This window comes from Spinacia oleracea, chromosome 2 (genome assembly GCF_020520425.1).
Source record: "Spinacia oleracea cultivar Varoflay chromosome 2, BTI_SOV_V1, whole genome shotgun sequence".
NCBI lineage: Eukaryota > Viridiplantae > Streptophyta > Magnoliopsida > Caryophyllales > Amaranthaceae > Spinacia > Spinacia oleracea.
In genome coordinates, this window is record NC_079488.1 from 113483273 (window position 1) to 113501111 (window position 17839).

Here is a 17839-nt window from a genome sequence, read left to right on the forward strand (position 1 = left end):
GACTCGATCCAGATCCGTTTTTAAGCCAAGGATCCAAATCATACCCGGATCCGTCTGGTCCAAAAATTGAGGATCCTGATCCTCTGAAAACGGATCAGGATCCACGAATCCGGGTCGGATCCATTACCCACTGCCATCCCTAGTTGCAAGTATTACAAAACGGAGGAAGTATTACAGAAACATGTTCTGAACAATATGCATACTAATATCTTGTTTGTGTTCAATCAAGAAGGCATAGTATACTATATTTGTTTATGTAATACTCCATCCGTTTCATTTTGTTTGTTACGTTTGGACTTTTGCACGTTTATTAATATATAATAAAGATTTTTTTTTTATAAGAAAAAAATAAACCCAAGCAAAATCTCAATCCACTAATCATTACAGCAACCAATAAGATTGTTTTATTTATCAAAATGAACCAATAATGGAAAAAGACAAAGATTGCTAACATAATATACTTGGAAAATTGTAAAGAAATTTAATGATTTGAAAAAATTGGATCAATTAAAATCAAAAGCTGGCACAAAAAATGGCACTATAATAAGTTTATAAAATGAAAGATTCTCTCACGTAACAAACATTATGAAACACGTTAAAAAGAATACGTAACAAACAAAAAGAAACGGAGTAATTGATTATCATCAGATAATAATATCTCTGGTTCTCTTACCTGATGATAATCTGCACTTGGAATGTAAAAGAACTCAACATATTCAAGAACTTCTGAAAGCCAACAATATGGGAAAGAACTGGACTACTCACTACTACTGAGGAGAGTATTTTGCAACAGAAATCCAGAATGCAACGGATTAAGCTCGTTGATTCAAATATACATTTCTTCTTCACTTCACTACATTGAAAGAAATTAGGGCTGAAAATAGTATCAGAGTCCTAAAATCATACTTCTGATTGTTAAACTAAGTCCTTGTTCCATTCTGATCCAACCTTTCACAGTGAAGGAAATTGATATTTCTCTTCAAGATATCTATCTATACCTAGTATTTAAAAAGGAAAACCATACATGATTAGATGACACGTGTCATCCCCGACTTTCATCAATAAATTTGTTTTTTTTCCTATCAAATTTTCTTTTGTTGTTTGCTATACGAAGTATTTTACCGCTTCAACACCTCTTCATCTCCCGTAATTAACATCATTTTTTCTTTTCATGGCCTTCAAAGGTCGCTAGGATTCCTCATTATTGTCAAGAGCTTTGCTAGAAAACTGAGGCGAGTTGTATAAAACGAGTCCTAACATCAAAATTGCACTTCCAAGGACAAAGTACGCTCCCAGGCTTGAACTTTCAGGGAGATACGGCAATGGGAGGGAAAGAACATAAATGGAAACTGGCACTGCAAATAAAAAAAACAAGCAAAATTTTAGCTCAAGTACTAGAATAGATCTCCTGCACGGATAAACTATAATTATTTGAATAAAAAAAAATTCTCCCTAAAGTTACTACATAATTATTAAATCTTGAACTTACTCATTTAATCATCTAATACGTAGTATGCAATTTTCGCCCTACTACATACGTAGTATTACATAATGTTAAATGCTTGATATGCTAATTTGACCAAAATATTTGACATATTAATATGCTGATTTGAACTAAATAGTGAATAGAAATTTTGCACCTGTCAGTTGTCACTCCCCACGTCTGTAAATAGATTGTGTGAATTGCAGATTTGAATTTGTAAACGGAGAAGAGAAAGAACACGAGAAAGATAGAAGACAACCTGAGACCATAGTAACAAGAGAAGACACAACCGCACTGGAAATTTTCAGTAGATTGAGGACTGATATGTTGAATGCTATGTTGCTGGCCACATATAGAAGGGGAAGCAGCGGAGCTCCGTCACACCCTAAAGCAAGCATCCATAAAGTAGGACAAAATAATGACTTAATTCAGACAAAATAAGTTTTCAGTTAAACTCAGATAAGTTCAGGAAAAACTAGTTAGGTACGCTTAGATAAGTTAAGTTAATATAAGTTCAGACAAAATAAGTCATGGAGCAATAATCCAATGATATAAAAACACTGCAGCAATGGGCATACACGTGAGATTGAGGTGGTGGACTAGTGGTATCGCTTCCCACCTCATATCCCTGTGGTCTAGGGATCAAATCTCATGGGACTCATTTGATTAACCCCCCTCCCCCCCCCCCCCCCCCGAGGTGGGTCCTCTTCATCTTACCTTAAAAAAATAAAAATAAAAATGGGCATACACGTATTAGTTACTGAATTTTGAATCCCCTTCACAATTAAGTTGGCTTTTGTGCCTTGACAGACCCAAAAATAAGAAGGACGAGGTCATTGGTGGATGAAATGTTAATTAATTGTTGATTATGGATATATTACAAGATTAATCAGACATAATTGCAAAAAACAGAGATTATTCTACAACAGATAAATACACTAATTTGAAATTTTGCATAAAATTTTTCATCTTTAGTCAATTGGATACTTTTATCAGGTCATATATTCGATTTTTCCATGAATCGGGGTTGGAGCAGTGCGCTCACAGCCCAGCTGCTTTACCCCGGTGGGCATCAATACCTTACCCAGAGGTTGGAGCCCGCTTTAAAAATAATAATAATAAAAAAAGAAGTAGATAAAGATAATTCCTTACTTCCTTATGTGGATTCATACAAGGAATAGCACATTACAGTTTCAGGATAAAGTGACTGCTGATTACTGACTAGATAGGTCAAGAATCTTGATGAATAAGGGAAGAATTTTTCCAGATAAATGAGAAATGGTCACATTACATCACATCTTTTCTTTTAGCAACTATTTCTAGTTTTTCTTTCCTTCTACTTTCACTAATCTTTACTACTACCTCCCATATGCAGTAACTAATTATATAACCAGCAAAATAAGGCTAAACCAGACGGGTATGATGCATGTGAATTTCAGTGGTTCAGTCAAGAGAACTTGCCTGCGTTATTGGCTCCAATGTTCAGAAAGCAACCGGCTCCACTTTTTAGATACTGAGGCAGTTGATCAAATGGTATACCTTTCAAATTTGATAATAATGGGAGCAAAACAAGGACAAAAAGAGCCTAGGATCCCCAAGAAATAAAATTGTCAATTTCTAAATTTTAACAAACGATTAGGGCAAGGCACTTGAAATTCGTCCAAATAAGTAAGCAATTTGTAACAGAATTACCTGACAGCCAGATCCAAAGGAGTTGACTACGAATATGTCAAGAGACTTTCCCTGCACGCATATAGAATTAGATTTGTGTTTATAAACCAAGAAAAGAACAATTACCGCCCGTTTGGTAGCCGGTAATAAATGGTGGGAATGAGAATAAATCTTAGTGTTATTTGGCAAGAAAATAACATCATGTCCATAGTAATGAAATTTGTCTCAAACTTGGTGTTTTTCTTCATAAATTTGCATTCACCTAATACCACTCCCCCAATGGTAATGGATGGAAATGTAAATTTACAAAGAAAAAGAGATAATTTTGAGTGAACAAGCATTAACACGGGATGGATATTGATTATCCTTACAAATTTACATACAAATTCATTCCCATTAACGCCATTTATGGCTGGCTACCAAACGGGCCGTAAGGGGAAAGGGGGAGAAGAGCATCTAGAAGTGTTCTTTTATCATAAGAACGACGCAGGACAGGAACAGTGTATGAATGGTAACTATACCTTGAGACGCGTTGCAGCATCAACAAATATAAACTCCTGTTCATAAATAAACACTGTGATTTAGTTTGAAGCACAATATTTGCCACATATCTTGTGCAGTAAAAATAACAAAAGAAAAGAAAAGAAAGAAATAATATGACCTTCAAGATAGATGCTGCAGCATGGAAAGCACCTGAAGCAATCATGAGAGCTGGCCACACAAATGCAATCCCAGAAAGGACTTGGTGACCGTCAGACCCGCTACAGCAAAAAAAAAAAAGTGAAAGTACAGGGTTAAGTGACTCAGAAAGTTCCAAATGGTAAAAATATATAGTCCTTTTGAATGCCTGAACACATATAGAAGACTTTAGAATTTCTTTATCACAGACATGAATTCTGTAGTCGTTTAGCATAAGAGAATTCATCAGTGGTTTTCATGGTTCCAATGCCCCCATCTCCACCCCAGGAAAAGTAATAAAAAAGGAAACAGAGAAAATAAAAAAAGAAACAGAGAAAAAGTTCTGGTGTTGAGAATGACATATAGTTAACAACCACGAAAATTTCACATTCCTCTATGAGACACCTTAGCTATTCGCTTACTGTCTTTCCAAACTAAACAACCTCCCCAAATCAAAGGATCAAAAACATCTGTATAACTGGCAAATTGCTTTTTATAGTCAAAATTTCTTGGCGCACAGAATACAGGACGTTACTACATTCAATTTCACTAAGGAAGGTGTGGGCGGTGAGTACTTTTGGGGATCACATGATAGTTTTTTAAACTCTCTTGAGGTGTTGCAGGTCTTGTATGAGAAGTACAGAGTCATGGACCAAAAAGAAGTTAAGCCTGCTCAATTAAAGTACTCTACAAACTATTGTAACTCCAATATCTTCAATATCTTGGGAAGAAAACAATAGTGGTGCAACAAATCAATTAGTTTATGAACTGGAAATATAGTTGAGAGCTTGAACATGCCTAGAAACTGCAACGACGACACCAGCAGCTACAAGTAAGCAGCCAACTATTTGCATAAATGAATAGCGCCTTCCCAAAATGATATAAGAGAGAGACAGTTGCCACACCAGAAAAGTCTGTGAGAGGGCACAACAGAAGGTGATATCAGAGATCAAATCCAGCTGAGATCAAGGTCTTCTGTTTCTTAATACATTCTCAATGATTATTAGGTAAAACTTTGCATTACATATTAATGCCTCTGTTTCAAAGCATTGTCATATCAAATACGTAGTACTTCGTATAATCTAACTCCTAGCAACACGATAATATTTACATATATCACATTTCGTTGACATTGAAATACAAATTTTGCAGCAAGGGGTGGGCATCCAACAATGAAGTTATAGTGCACAACTTCCATAGAGTCATGGCTGATAACTTGAGTTGTATAACTTCATCAGTTGTGCCCAAACAAGGTTCCATTGTGACCTATGTTACGGTGTTACCCAGACTCGGATACCCATATCCGATACGGGTACGTGTCCAAGTGTCCGACACGGCTATTTTGTGAAAAAAATGTATGATTTTGGTCTAAAATGATGTGTCCAAGTGTTGATACCCATGCTCGAGTGTTAAGGATCCGACACGGGTATTGGAGGTAAAATGAAGAGTCCATGTAACATAGATTGTGACAAAAAGAAAAACAGAATAGAGCCAAAGGAAGCAGGAGCGGACTACATTCTTATGCTGGCAGATTTAAGGCACAACTTTTGCAAGACTTAAAGAAATTCTTTCACCACTCACCGGTTGCACCCAAAAGGCTAGTCAGACCATATCTCAATAACATATAGATAGAATATTTAGAAGGTATGCCCTACAAGGCTACAAGATGTGCCATGATTAATATTGCATTTTCCTCTAATGAAACCATTCCATTTCTACAGCTCTAAAAGAACATAATTAAAGGTAAGGGTGAGGGAGACTTGTCATATTAATAAATTTCTCCACTTAGTAAACCAGAAAAGTTTTAGTTTGTATAGTGACTAAACCATACTTAAAAGGTTTAAATAGGTAGATTAACAAGAAAGGGACCGAAGAGACCTCAACCATGTGGTGTCCATGTCCACAGTAAAGTTTTGAATCTGTAATTAAGCATGAAGCGTAAACTACAGATCCTTGGTGTCTTCCAGGGAAATCTATATGTTCGTACGAGCACAAATAAGTAGGCAGTTTCTAGCAGAAACAGTATTCAGTTCTACCTCTCTACTGTCTATAGTCTATACAAATGTCTTTCACTGATAACAGCTCGGAGATGCAGATGCACCTCCTTTTCCCAGCAGATTTCATGATCATTTTATAAAAATTGAAAATCCTTTGCGTAAAATTTCATTGATGAAAACAGTTAAGCTTGATGGGTCATAGGAAAATAAACCAGTACGAGAATGAAGCCATAACATCAATCAAAACCAGATAAAGCGATAAATTATATTAGCACCATCACGAAATTGAACATCTTACAGTATTTAACTTGCAACCTACTCATATACCTGATGCAATATTGGTATCACTGGGCCAGGGATCATAGCTGCAGGAAAAGAAAAAGAAAGGTACTAGTGTAAGTAAAATGGTGTCAAATGTAAGATCCTGAACAAATAAACTAGCCTTGTGTACACAAATACACAGACAAATCTTGAGTCCAGAGACCGAAAGGGAGGAATGCCCATGTCGTTTTCTTTTTTACCATATTACAATACTAAGGAGTGACCAACTTTCTAGATCACATTTCTGAATAGACATAGTGAGAATGGGATGAATATGGTGTAAAAATACTAAAACTCTTAAACAATATTGATATATTTTACTTACTAACCTATTGTCACAATGCTTCTATAGAAGTTTCCACCTGCGGCCAGGTGAAGAGCAAAGGGCTCGAAGTATGCAGCCTTACCCTGATTGTAACGTTCTAGTTTCAAAATTAGAGCTTTGATGTGGAAGACAATTGATTGGGTAAGTTCCACACTTAATTTGAAGTTAGAGGTTATGTAAATGAGAGTATGAGACATGTGATTCACTCCATCTTAATCTAAAAAAGAAATCTTCTGTCTTAAGCAAATGAAGGGGGAAGAAGCCTTCAAATGAAACATAAAATTATAAACATCTCTATTCAATTTTCAAATAAAGGTTTAAAAACTTGTATTGCCACAACTCTACAAGCCTACAAGTAGTTAACTGGTTAGTGAGTCAACCATACCTGCAGATGCCATGCCACCAGCAAGACCAAGTGCTTCAAGAAAACCAATTAGCACAAAACGCCATTTCGGAATAGCCAGCATTTCATTAGTCACTATCCCTGCACGGTGTCGTACGAACAATATAGCAAAGTAAATAGCCACATACCTGTGTTGCATAAATCAGAAACTCAGAACCTATTATAACTCCTAGCTACCGATCAAAGCAAGCAATGCAAGGGTTGCAAGGCTAACAAGGGCATTCGATCAAAATGCAGTTATTGACTAGGGTTTAGGTGTAACATAAAGTAATCAAACTAAAATAACAAGAATCAGAAAAATGCATAAAACCAATAATACTTCAAATTGGGTGGATGCCAACTCCTATTCCATATTAGCTTAGAGTATGTTATATTCACCTGATTTGCACTTATTTTTTTCTTAACTTATCTTATCTGAATTTAACTGAATTTATCTGAACTTATTAAAACTTATCAAGGGCTTATTTAGTTACAATTGTACTACATATTTTTCCTCTGAACTGGAAATAAGGTGAACAGATTAACAGAACATAGCTTTATTTAGTTAAAATCATCGAAGTGGTATAGTTGCCCAAAACCAAAGAGTAAGAAATCTAGCCTACATCGTTGCCTTTGTGCCCTCTCTATGGACCCACAAAAACACAACAACAAAATTTCCAAACAAGCAATCACTACCATCGATGGTCAATTAAATTACATGGGTCATTGAAATCACTCTAAAACTAACCATTAAGCCTTAGTTCTATCATTATTCAAAGTCAATGATTGAAAGTTCACCATAATTAGTCAGTAAAATTGACAATTAAGTGACACAAAATAGCTACGACCCATAAATCCATAATCCAAGATAATACTTGTATGAAATAAGGCAAAAAGAGTAAAAGGAAAGATGAAAAATAGTTACCCAAAAGTGATGAATTGAGCCAAGAAGAAGGGATAATTAATCCTTAATTCTATCATTATTCAAAGTTAATGATTGAAAGTTTGCCATAATTAATCAGTAAAATTGAAAATTAAGTGACACAAAATAGCTACGACCCATGATCCAAAAAATAATCTGAAAACGCAAAAGAGAGTAAAAGGGGAGATGAAAAATAGTTACCCAAAAGTGATGAACTGAGCCAAGAAGAAGGGGTAATTCTGAAGAGGAACGAGAGCAAGCTTGTAAAAAACCCGGTTCGCAACCGCTAAAATGGCGGTAACAGTTGACCAAAACACAATCGATTTCGTGCTGCTAGTTTTTGACGAAACAGGTACAGGTTCATGTTCAGGTTTACCAGAGGCATTGACTCTGAATTTAAACTGGGAATTTGAGCGAGGTTGCGAAAATGGGGGTTTGATTATGGGGCGATTTCTGGGACGATGGTGGTGATTGTGGCGGAGGAGGGGAGAGGAAGTGGGCATTTTAATGGTGATTGTGGAGAGGGAAATTGGGGTTCTACGAGGTGTGGAAATGGAGGGGAGTTTGGAGTGATGGAGTAAGTTTAATTGAAGCGCCATTGAAATGGGGAAATAAGTTTCTGGGTTTGAGAAAGGTTGGAGCTTGGAGGGAAGAGCGGAGGAAGTTGTTTTCAGTTTGAGGTGAGCGACAGAGGTGATCAAAATTCGGGCTGGGTCGGGATTTACCATAAAAAATACATTTGGTGTGGGTTTTGTGGGTTGAAAATGGATTTTGTTGGGTCGGGTTCGGATTTTGGTCTAAAAGTGCATATGTTAAGCTATTCAAGCTCGCACTTTTTTTGACTGGGTCGGGTCGAGGTCAACGGGTCGGGCTACACTGGATCTTGTCAGGTGTGTAACTTTTCTACGTGTCCATTCGATATCATTATCAGTTTTCAGTTTTTTTTTTGTTACGATTTTTTATCTTTGATTTTGAAAATATATACGGAGTATGATTTAGATTGAATCATGAACCAAAATATAACCCTACCTATGATGATATTGATTATGAAAACTGACAATCTAAAAATTGTTACTTTTGTGGTTTTCATATTTTAGTTTTTAGTTTTATAAGAAAACAGAAAATTGAAACAAAACACGATGTTGAGTGGCTTAATATTTTGGGTTATATTATGGAAATGTCACTTGAATGACCAATTTTTTCAATCACCGAGATCGATTGACAATCACTTCATTTGACAGTGACATATCGGATTGTTTAGGGTGACCTTGTTTCTCATAAGGTTAATATAATTAACGTAAAGATGCGTCCACTTAAAGATTAAGATGAATAAAATATTTGCATATGCCAGAGATATTTCGAGAACGAGAATATATTTTGGAAATTTTTGATAACTTTATAGGGGTATTGGGAGTTTGGGGGAATACATTTGTATTAAACCACACTTGACTTTGTATACGTGGTTAGACTTAAACTGTACTCTACGTAAATCGAATTCAATATGACTTGACTAAGCGCAAACTCTTTTAGACTTTTAAAATCTTAGACACACTTGATCTTTAAAGTCTTGACGTATATACCTTTATTTGAAACTCAAAACACTATTCCACGTCCGAATATAAGATAGATGTTGTAAACCAATACTTCGTATAAACTTCAAAAATCCGTATTGACCGATAAGGTTTTAACAAAATGACTTTCTGGCCCGAAAAAAGCCTGGCCCGACCACGAAGTCGCGGCCCGGGTGTAAGCCATACTTTTTTGGGGAAAAAAACACGACAAGACACGCTAGGTATTATGGCCTGATCCTGCCCTACACGAGAGCACATGGGCCTGTTTGAGTTTTAGCCCCGGCTCAGCTCGTTACAACTTAGGGTGAGTTTATCCCCAGACTCACCTCCAATCTTCAGACTCTGTCACATCAGCTTTCTACTAACTTTTTCATTATCTAGACTCACACAAAACTCACCCTATTTTTTACACATTATCCCCAGACTCACCTCAAACTCACCTAACTCCTAAACAATATTTTATGTATATATTTTTTTTGGGTACATTTTCCAAATAATATTGAAATTATGTTTTCTTATATACAAACAAAGTAATTTATAATTCGAGAAAAAAATGAAAAAATAAAATAGAAAATGTTAATTTCGAAATTGACATATATTCCGTACTAATTAGAAACAATAATACAACATATTAAATTAAAAAGATCTAGAACATAAATTTAAAGGCAAATGAAACAAAATAATACATAAATTATCTATAATTTAGTTAGCCGCTCCTCCAAAACGTGACCAAATATGTTCCATCAAGTCATGTTGAAGTTGATGACATTGAGTACGATTACGAATTCGGATATGATTTGCAAAGTATTGTTCCCGGTTTGCATAACCGTTTAAAGTTGCAGAAAAATGAATTAAAAATATAATTAACTTTTTTTTTGGGTGAAATAAAATAAATTAAGTTTGATAATGTGGCATGATTTGATTGGAGGGAGAAAAAAGTGGAGTCTTAAGTGAGTCTTGGATTTTCAAACTCACTTCAAGACTCGAGGTAGTCTTTTATCACATTATCCCAAGACTTAAGCTTGAGACTCATCTTGAGACTCATCTCGAGACTCATCTTAAGACTAGGGATAAACACACCCTTACAAGGGGACTTAGTATGGGCCCGAAGACTGACCCGGCCCACAACCGTGTCGTATTGTGTAGTCTTGTAGCACAAGCGATCTTCAAGCTTCATCTTATTCCTACTCCAAATTTCCCGTACAATTTCGCCCTCAACTCTCTCTTCCTAGTCAGATTCACCAAAAATGGGTCGCGGTGGTGGTGGTCGCGGTGGTGGCGGTGGATCCAGAGGCGGAGGCGGTGGTAGTTTTTCTTCTCTCTCACTCAATTGCCGTCACAGTTCTTTGCTCTTCCTCGTTACAACAATTTTTTGAAAATATGTGTTCAATTTTGAACGTTCATGTGGGAAAATATGATATTGGAGATAATATGTGCGAATTATTTGCATTCTTAATCCTTTTTAAGGTTTTGAGTAGAAATTATCTGTGATTTGATGTATATTGATTTTTTTGGGTTATTTTGATGTTTTATTTTGTTTTCTGTCAGAATCTAGGGTTTTGTTTTTCTGAAAGATATACTGATTTTTGTTCTGCTCTCTCATTTTCTTGATAATTTCTCTGTCCTCTTTGCTGTGTCCTCAATATTGCTACTTGGGTTCAGAACATGATGATTGATGAGTTACAATTGAGAATTGTCATGCATTGTACTCGAATGCTCTGTTTTTTCATCAGTTTTGAACAATTGAAGTCCTACCATCGTTGTCTTGCTAATACTGTGATTTTTACTACTCACTGTATAATATTGTAGAGATAATCTGTCGTTTCTACTGATCTGAATTAATTATGCTATTTGTTCCGGTATCGGAATCTTGGAATGTTGCCAAGCCTAGTAAAGGAGTCAAGCTAGTCCCCTCTGTCTTTCCCTATTATTAATGGGTATTTATAGTGGTTTGTGGAGTATTAGACTATTAGGTAATTTGACCATGAGTGGTTCTCATGGATTTGGGCCTTGGGACTTGGGCCTTTTGTAGTTTGAGCCATGATTCTAGAGTATTCTAGTATTAAGTTGAGCCAAGGGAGCATCGCGTACACTATTACTCGTATTTTTTTGGTGCGATTTGACGAGGGAAATGGGAATAGTGTTTTGTTCACAAGATTAGTTTAGGCTCTTTTAAATCCTATAAGAGAATTGATGTAGCAACATTGATCTTATGATGGTTGATTGCCTGATTTGCATTTGTGTTTGCTACCCCGAGCTACAATTATCTATATATGTGTTAGATTTTATACTATGTACGGAGTAGTTGTTTGGAACATGTAATACAGTCACTTTAAAGAGTGTGTGTCACAAATAAGTTGCCAATTTCCCATGCTACTCAGACTCGATTAGTGGTTCAACCATTAGCCCGTGTCAAGGTTTGAGTGTTTTAACTGTGATGTAAACTTTTGATAAGTGTTCATACTCCTAATTCCATGCTCATGTCAGAGTTAGGGAGTGGATGTGGCACGGGTATTTGAGGGGAAATGATAAGTCTGAGCAAAATAATATAATTGAAATGGATCAACGTTTAGGTTTATGAGCATGACTGCAAACTTCACAGTCATGTGTATGGGTTTGTTTTAAACAATGGGGCACATCCATTTTTCTATGTGAAGGAGGAGTCAGTGAGGTATCAATAGGTGATTATTGGTATGCTTTTGGGGGCTTCATTTTTTGTGCATTTCTCTATTGTTGATTCTTCCTGCTATGATTAATGTTTGATTTGGTATTCTGATTGTGATCAGGTTTCTTTTCTAAAGGCACCTCTTCCAGCAAGTCTTCCAAGTCAGGTAGTAGGATATCTGTCATTTAAAAGCATGCATTTTGTATTAATCGGCCTTGTATATTGGAAAAAATGGATCTTGAGAATGAAAGATTGAAGGATATACATGTCATGTTCATTCTAAAGAGTGCATCACTAACAAATTTAAACGGATCGACGTTATGGTTTGTGTTTTTAGCATGACTGCCCGTAATTGCGTATGTTTTACAGTCATGGCTCATAGGCATGGGTTTGTATCAAAGAAATTTGTGCATCTATTTTTTGTCCATGGTAGTGATAGGTGAAAATTGGTATAAATTGATATTTTGTGCTTTTATTTATCACTGATTCTCCCTGCTTTGCTTAATATTCAATTTGCTATTCTGTTTGTTCTCAGGTTTGTTTTCTAAAAGCAACACTCGTTCAAGCAGGTCTTCTAAGCCAGGTAGGTTACATATCATAGCTTGTTACTTGGACTAGGCAATTCATTTCGGCGTCATGTTATTCCTTTTGCAGTACTTGCCCTTCTGGTTGAATTTGGAAATGAGATATGATCTTGAGGTTGAAAGAGCTAAGGGTTCTCAAAAAACTTGAATGGAAATTAGTTGTTACCCTTGTTGAATATGCTCTGTTTTTTCATTATTTGGTCTTTTTGTTGTTGAAAGTTTCACACATCATTTGGTTCATCATCAATGATTTGTGTCCATCAAAAAATATTTTGTTTATTCTGTGAAATAATTGGACAGATTCGTACAGTTTAGTTCAGAATTGGACTTCGACCATCAATTTCATGTATTAAAGGGCAATAGCAATAAGAGGTTTTTCATGAGGTTTGTTTCATGTTTTTGAGGTTTGTATACAAACCTTACTATTGCTAGCCTAAGCTATTTCAAGAGAGGTTATTAAAAACAAACCTCATTGCATCTAAAAAAGTAAAAGATATAAAAATATATATTTTATTATTATGTGAGTTGAATGATATATGGGTGAGCCCCCATACATGAATTTTTAAATAGGTTTGTCTATTGTTAGTACAAGGTTTGTTAAAAATGGAGTTTGTAAAATAATGATGTTGCATAGAAATAAACCTTGATGAGGTTTGCACTAATGCTATTGCCCTTACTTTTGACTGTTCCATACAAAGTAATACTTAGCCACTCTTTATAAAGAACAACAGTTTGTGATGTGAATTGGTGCCTGATGTTTAGTTTGCTTTGATAATAACGAGTTCCATTTGTCAAGACTTTGCTCAACTGCTTCTAGGGGTGAGGATTTGCTTGATGATTAAAACAGGAGAAAAAGCATTGTGTCATGCATAAGCATAACTAAAACAGTCATAGTTGGTCAGTTGTTGCTTTAGTTATGTGGTGGTAGCAAGATACTCCTATATCAATACTTTTGAATATTGGGTGATTTTCTTTACTGTCAAACTTTCATGTCTTCTATAGAAAAGCTATGATGGAATGAATTTATTATGGTGTACTAATATCATATACCCTTTGGTATGTAATTATGTATGTGTTGCTTGGTTTGATGTAGCTGCAAAAGCCCCGACTCCTGCTACTACTCCTGCTCCTGCCCCTGTACCAGCTGCAAAGGATTCTACAACTGGACTAGGAGCAGCCGTTGCCGATGGTGAGTTAACTAGTCAATTCCCTAGATGGATGTTCTCGTAGTACACGTTTCTTACTCTCTCCGTCCCTATTTGTTTGCCCCATATACTATTTTAGTCTGTCCCTTAAAGATTGCTCCATTTCCTTATATAGAACATGTCCCCACTATTTACTCCACTTGCATACACTCATAAAAGTGTAAAAGACAACGATACCCTTACTTCCTTACAAAATTTTGCCCAAAATCTTAATAAAGCACATTTTGCCAACAGAACAAAGGGAGTACTTGATAAATCAAAGACTGTCAAATTATTCCTGTCGTTTTCTTGAGCAGTGCTGGATAAGATGTAATTTTGCTTAGTTTTTGTGCAGGATTTGGCTGGGGTTTTGGAAGTTCCATGGGCCGTAGGATTAGTGATTTTGTAATGGGTCCCCGGGAATCTGTAGCATATGAAGCTCCAACCGTATATGCTCAAAGTGAGAATACCCTTGGAGGTTCTGACGTCTGCTATGACTCCATGAAGACCTTCAAGGATGTAAGTAACTCACTATCTCTTATAGAGCTTTGGTGGTATACATTTTGCGACAGACCTTATCAACACGAGCCCAGCCGCTTGCCTGACCCGCCCCAAGATTTAGAGGGTTTTGGCAGAAATTTCAGGCCCGTTTTCCAGACCCGGTCTGATTTTTTTTTTTTTTTTACGGGGTTTGGACAACATAAAACTACACGTTATGCTATAAATCTGGATTGGCCCAAAAAGCCCGATAGTTTTAGCCCGAAATAGTGGTTTTGGGCCAAAACCACTATTTCGGGTACCCGTTAACAAGAAATTCTGACCCGTACCTGACCTGTATACCCGTAATTTTAAACGGGTCAGGTACCCGACCCGCGAATTACAGTTTTTTCTTAAAAAAACATCCGGCTAATTTGAAGCGGGTCGGGTATTTTTGTTCACACCCATAGTTTTGGCACACGAATTTGGCCCGGGTTTGGCCCGGCCCGATATAACGGGCTGATTTTTAGGCTGTAGTCCTGCCCGACTTGCCTTTCTATCAGGTCTATTTTGCGCGTATTGCTTTGGAAAGTAAACACTCAACGCTTCCAGGGCGGCTGCGTTAATCTATGTTCTTTTTTCCATCAGCAAATCTTTGTTTCTCTGATTACATCTAAATTTTCTACTTTCAGTGCCTGAACAGCAATGTAAATGACATCAGCAAGTGCCAGTTCTACATGGATATGCTTTATAAGTGTCGTGGGAACTCAGACTCCGCTGCACTCTGAACTCAGAGGACAATGCTGATAAAACCATCAATGATATCTTCGAGTTGGATTGATTTCTGTTAGTATGATCTATTCTAGTTATCCTGCAGCAAACATTATGTTTAAGTGTTTAACCCTATGTCCTTGAATAGTAGGTTGATCTTTTGACTTGAACAATTACTCTAGTGATTTTCTGTAGGTTGAAATATCAGTATAGGAGTACTAACTTTCTAAGCAGCAAGTTGAGCAAATGCTGTCTATTTTGGCTGAGGAGTATTCTTTTCCCTAGTAAAACTTCCTTTAGTTATTTTCTTGTTTTTACTAAGTCATTATTCTCTTCACCTAGTTTTATCTGATTTTGCCTTATTTAATAAGCAATAAGAATAAGGGTAGATAATATCAAAAGTCAATATGTGTCAAAAAATAAAAAACGGAGGACGTATAACTTCAGTTGTGTTATCAACTTGTGACAACTAAGTGCCAGCTTGAATGCACTCACTATCCCTATACATACATATATATGTAAATATGTAAAAAAAAAAAGCATTTTTCTTCGTTGTTATAACCCTTTTTATTGCAACTTATTGCTTTAATCAATGCAGTAACTTATGTTCATAAATATTTTAAAAATTACTCTAAATAAAGTATTAAAAAAAAGTTCAATGCTTATCGAATACACAAAAACTTATATATGATGGTTTTACGTATAAGCCCAACTTCTTGTAAAGTAGGTATACTAATCAAATAATTACTCATTTTGATCAAATACTACTAATTATGTTTAATATCTAGTCAAATAGTTATCCTTTCTCATCAAATAGTTACACATTGTGATCAAATAGTTATATTTCATAATCAAATAATTACACTTTGTAATTGTATAAATAAATTTTAAATTATATAACATCAACGATTTTATGTGTATATCGATCTTACGGAAGACTTTCTCTATACAAAATTGATTCTTTTTTTCTTTTGTTGTTCAAATAGGAGTATACAAAATTGAAAATGACTCGATGGGAATATGGGAATGAGATGATATCAACAGGTTGCGACTTCCAAGACTCATACACGGATCGCAATCCGTGTGCTCCCTCCCAAATACAATATCAACCGTTCAATTTTCACACATCCAACGCTTCAAAATCAACCCATCTCAAAAATTTCAATCTCCCGCCTTGGCGCCTTCTCTCTCGTGTGTATATATAGCTACCCTTATTTTTCATCACAATTCAAACATTCCAAAACATAAACTCCCTCCAAAACTCTTCTCCATTCTCTCTCCTCTGAAAAACCTTCAAAATCCTCCATTAATGGCTCGTACAAAGCAAACAGCCCGTAAATCAACCGGTGGAAAAGCACCAAGGAAGCAGCTAGCAACAAAAGCTGCCCGGAAATCAGCTCCGGCGACCGGAGGAGTGAAGAAGCCTCACCGATTCCGGCCCGGAACTGTGGCGTTGAGGGAGATCAGGAAGTACCAGAAGAGCACTGAGCTTTTGATCCGAAAGCTTCCATTTCAGAGACTGGTGAGAGAAATAGCTCAGGATTTCAAAACCGATCTTCGCTTCCAAAGCTCCGCCGTCGCCGCTCTTCAGGAGGCGGCTGAGGCTTATTTGGTAGGTCTGTTTGAGGATACTAACCTCTGCGCTATTCATGCTAAGAGGGTTACTATTATGCCTAAGGATATCCAGCTTGCGAGGAGGATTCGTGGTGAAAGAGCTTAGTTTTGGTTTTGATTTTGGAATTTGGGGGATTAGGGTTTTGATGAAGATGTGTAGTTAAATTGGATCTTCAGATGTTTGTTTGATGGTCAATTATTATCAATGGAATTACGGATTTCTAAATGTTATGTGAATCTTGTCATCTGTTTTGTTGTTTTGATCATGCGAAATTCAAGAATGGTTTTGATGGTACAAATTTATCTTGAATTTGAGTAAATTGTAGCTTAAAAAATTGAGATTTGTTGGTCTTGAGCTGATGGTTTAATTTCCAAACTAATGGCACATAGCATAACTCGGATTTTTTAGATGTTTTGTTTGTTCTATACGTATATTTTCAATTATTGTCATGCTGGATGATTCGTGGTGAAAGAGCTTAGTTTTGATTTTGGAATTTGGGGGATTAGGGTTTTGTAATGAAGACGTGTAGTTAAATTGGAATTTTCAGATGTTTGTTCTAAGGTCAATTATTATCAATGGGAATTACGGATTTCTAAATGTTGTGTGAATCTTCTCAAACTTTGTCTTTGTCACCTGTTTTGTTGTTTTGATCATGTGAAATTAAAGAACAAGGTTTTGATTGGTATGAATTGATCTTGAATTTGAGTAAATTGTAGCTACAAAGTTGAGATTTGTTGGTCTTGAGCTCATGGTTTAAGTTTCAAACTAATGGCACATAGCATCACTTACAGTTTATGAGGTTTGATTTCTGTAGGAACTTGATCACAAATCACAATGATTAATTACAGTGGACCATAGCAGGAGCCCATTTTGGTTAGAGATCACTTAAATTAGGGAAATAAAACAAATGTATGAACTTTAAAGTGAAACTAAGTGATTATAGACGATATTGTGTTGTTACTTGTTATCTTCTAGCTATGAAAGTGTTGGTTGGTCGTTTATTTAGCGTAGCGGGAATAAAGTCGCTCATACATTGGCTCGCTTTCAAAACCATGGGTGTTTGGCCAAAGGCTATGGGAAGATGATATTCCTCCATGTATTTCAGATATTTTGATTTTGATTTATCAATATAATGAGCTACTCCATAAATGCTTCCCTCAAAAAAAAGAAAAAAAAATGTATGAACTTTAGAG

The 17839-nt window shown here is 36.1% G+C and overlaps 3 protein-coding genes across 6 annotated transcripts; 2 read left to right on the forward strand and 1 right to left on the reverse strand.

The window, feature by feature from the left end:
* Positions 1-796: 796 nt before the first annotated feature.
* LOC110793374 (protein CLT2, chloroplastic) lies at positions 797-8501 on the reverse strand. Its single transcript, XM_021998275.2, has 10 exons — positions 7981-8501; positions 6861-7006; positions 6157-6194; positions 4631-4746; positions 3816-3915; positions 3676-3711; positions 3176-3226; positions 2945-3068; positions 1743-1868; positions 797-1355 (listed from the first exon to the last, which is right to left on the reverse strand). Exons 1-10 carry the CDS (start codon positions 8376-8378, stop codon positions 1189-1191), a joined length of 1302 nt encoding a protein of 433 aa, XP_021853967.2. The 5' UTR covers positions 8379-8501; the 3' UTR covers positions 797-1188.
* A 2001-nt stretch (positions 8502-10502) lies between these two features.
* On the forward strand, positions 10503-15334 carry LOC110793159 (uncharacterized). Of its 4 annotated transcripts, none has more exons than XM_021998033.2 (6): positions 10504-10655; positions 12137-12181; positions 12551-12598; positions 13693-13788; positions 14139-14302; positions 14953-15334. In XM_021998033.2, the coding sequence occupies exons 1-6, from the start codon at positions 10598-10600 to the stop codon at positions 15046-15048; spliced, it is 507 nt and encodes a 168-aa protein (XP_021853725.2). In that variant the 5' UTR covers positions 10504-10597; the 3' UTR covers positions 15049-15334. The 4 variants fall into 4 exon arrangements, with proteins under 4 accessions (XP_056693895.1, XP_021853725.2, XP_056693896.1 ...); XM_021998095.2 differs by having other exon boundaries at positions 10525-10652; XM_056837917.1 differs by lacking the exon at positions 12551-12598 and having other exon boundaries at positions 10503-10655.
* A 914-nt stretch (positions 15335-16248) lies between these two features.
* LOC110793293 (histone H3.2) lies at positions 16249-16876 on the forward strand. Its single transcript, XM_021998182.2, has one exon. It carries the CDS (start codon positions 16341-16343, stop codon positions 16749-16751), a length of 411 nt encoding a protein of 136 aa, XP_021853874.1. The 5' UTR covers positions 16249-16340; the 3' UTR covers positions 16752-16876.
* Positions 16877-17839: the final 963 nt, after the last annotated feature.

Coding starts and splice junctions, on each gene's coding strand:
- LOC110793374 (XM_021998275.2), bottom strand. CDS start 8,378: ATGGCGCTTCAATTAAACTTACTCCATCACTCCAAACTCCCCTCCATT. Junction 7,007..7,980: donor GCTCAGTTCATCACTTTTGG/GTAACTATTTTT, acceptor TATGCAACACAG/GTATGTGGCTATTTACTTTG. Junction 3,712..3,815: donor CTGCAGCATCTATCTTGAAG/GTCATATTATTT, acceptor ATTTATGAACAG/GAGTTTATATTTGTTGATGC.
- LOC110793293 (XM_021998182.2), top strand. CDS start 16,341: ATGGCTCGTACAAAGCAAACAGCCCGTAAATCAACCGGTGGAAAAGCA.
- LOC110793159 (XM_021998033.2), top strand. CDS start 10,598: ATGGGTCGCGGTGGTGGTGGTCGCGGTGGTGGCGGTGGATCCAGAGGC. Junction 10,656..12,136: donor ATCCAGAGGCGGAGGCGGTG/GTAGTTTTTCTT, acceptor GATTGTGATCAG/GTTTCTTTTCTAAAGGCACC. Junction 13,789..14,138: donor AGGAGCAGCCGTTGCCGATG/GTGAGTTAACTA, acceptor GTTTTTGTGCAG/GATTTGGCTGGGGTTTTGGA.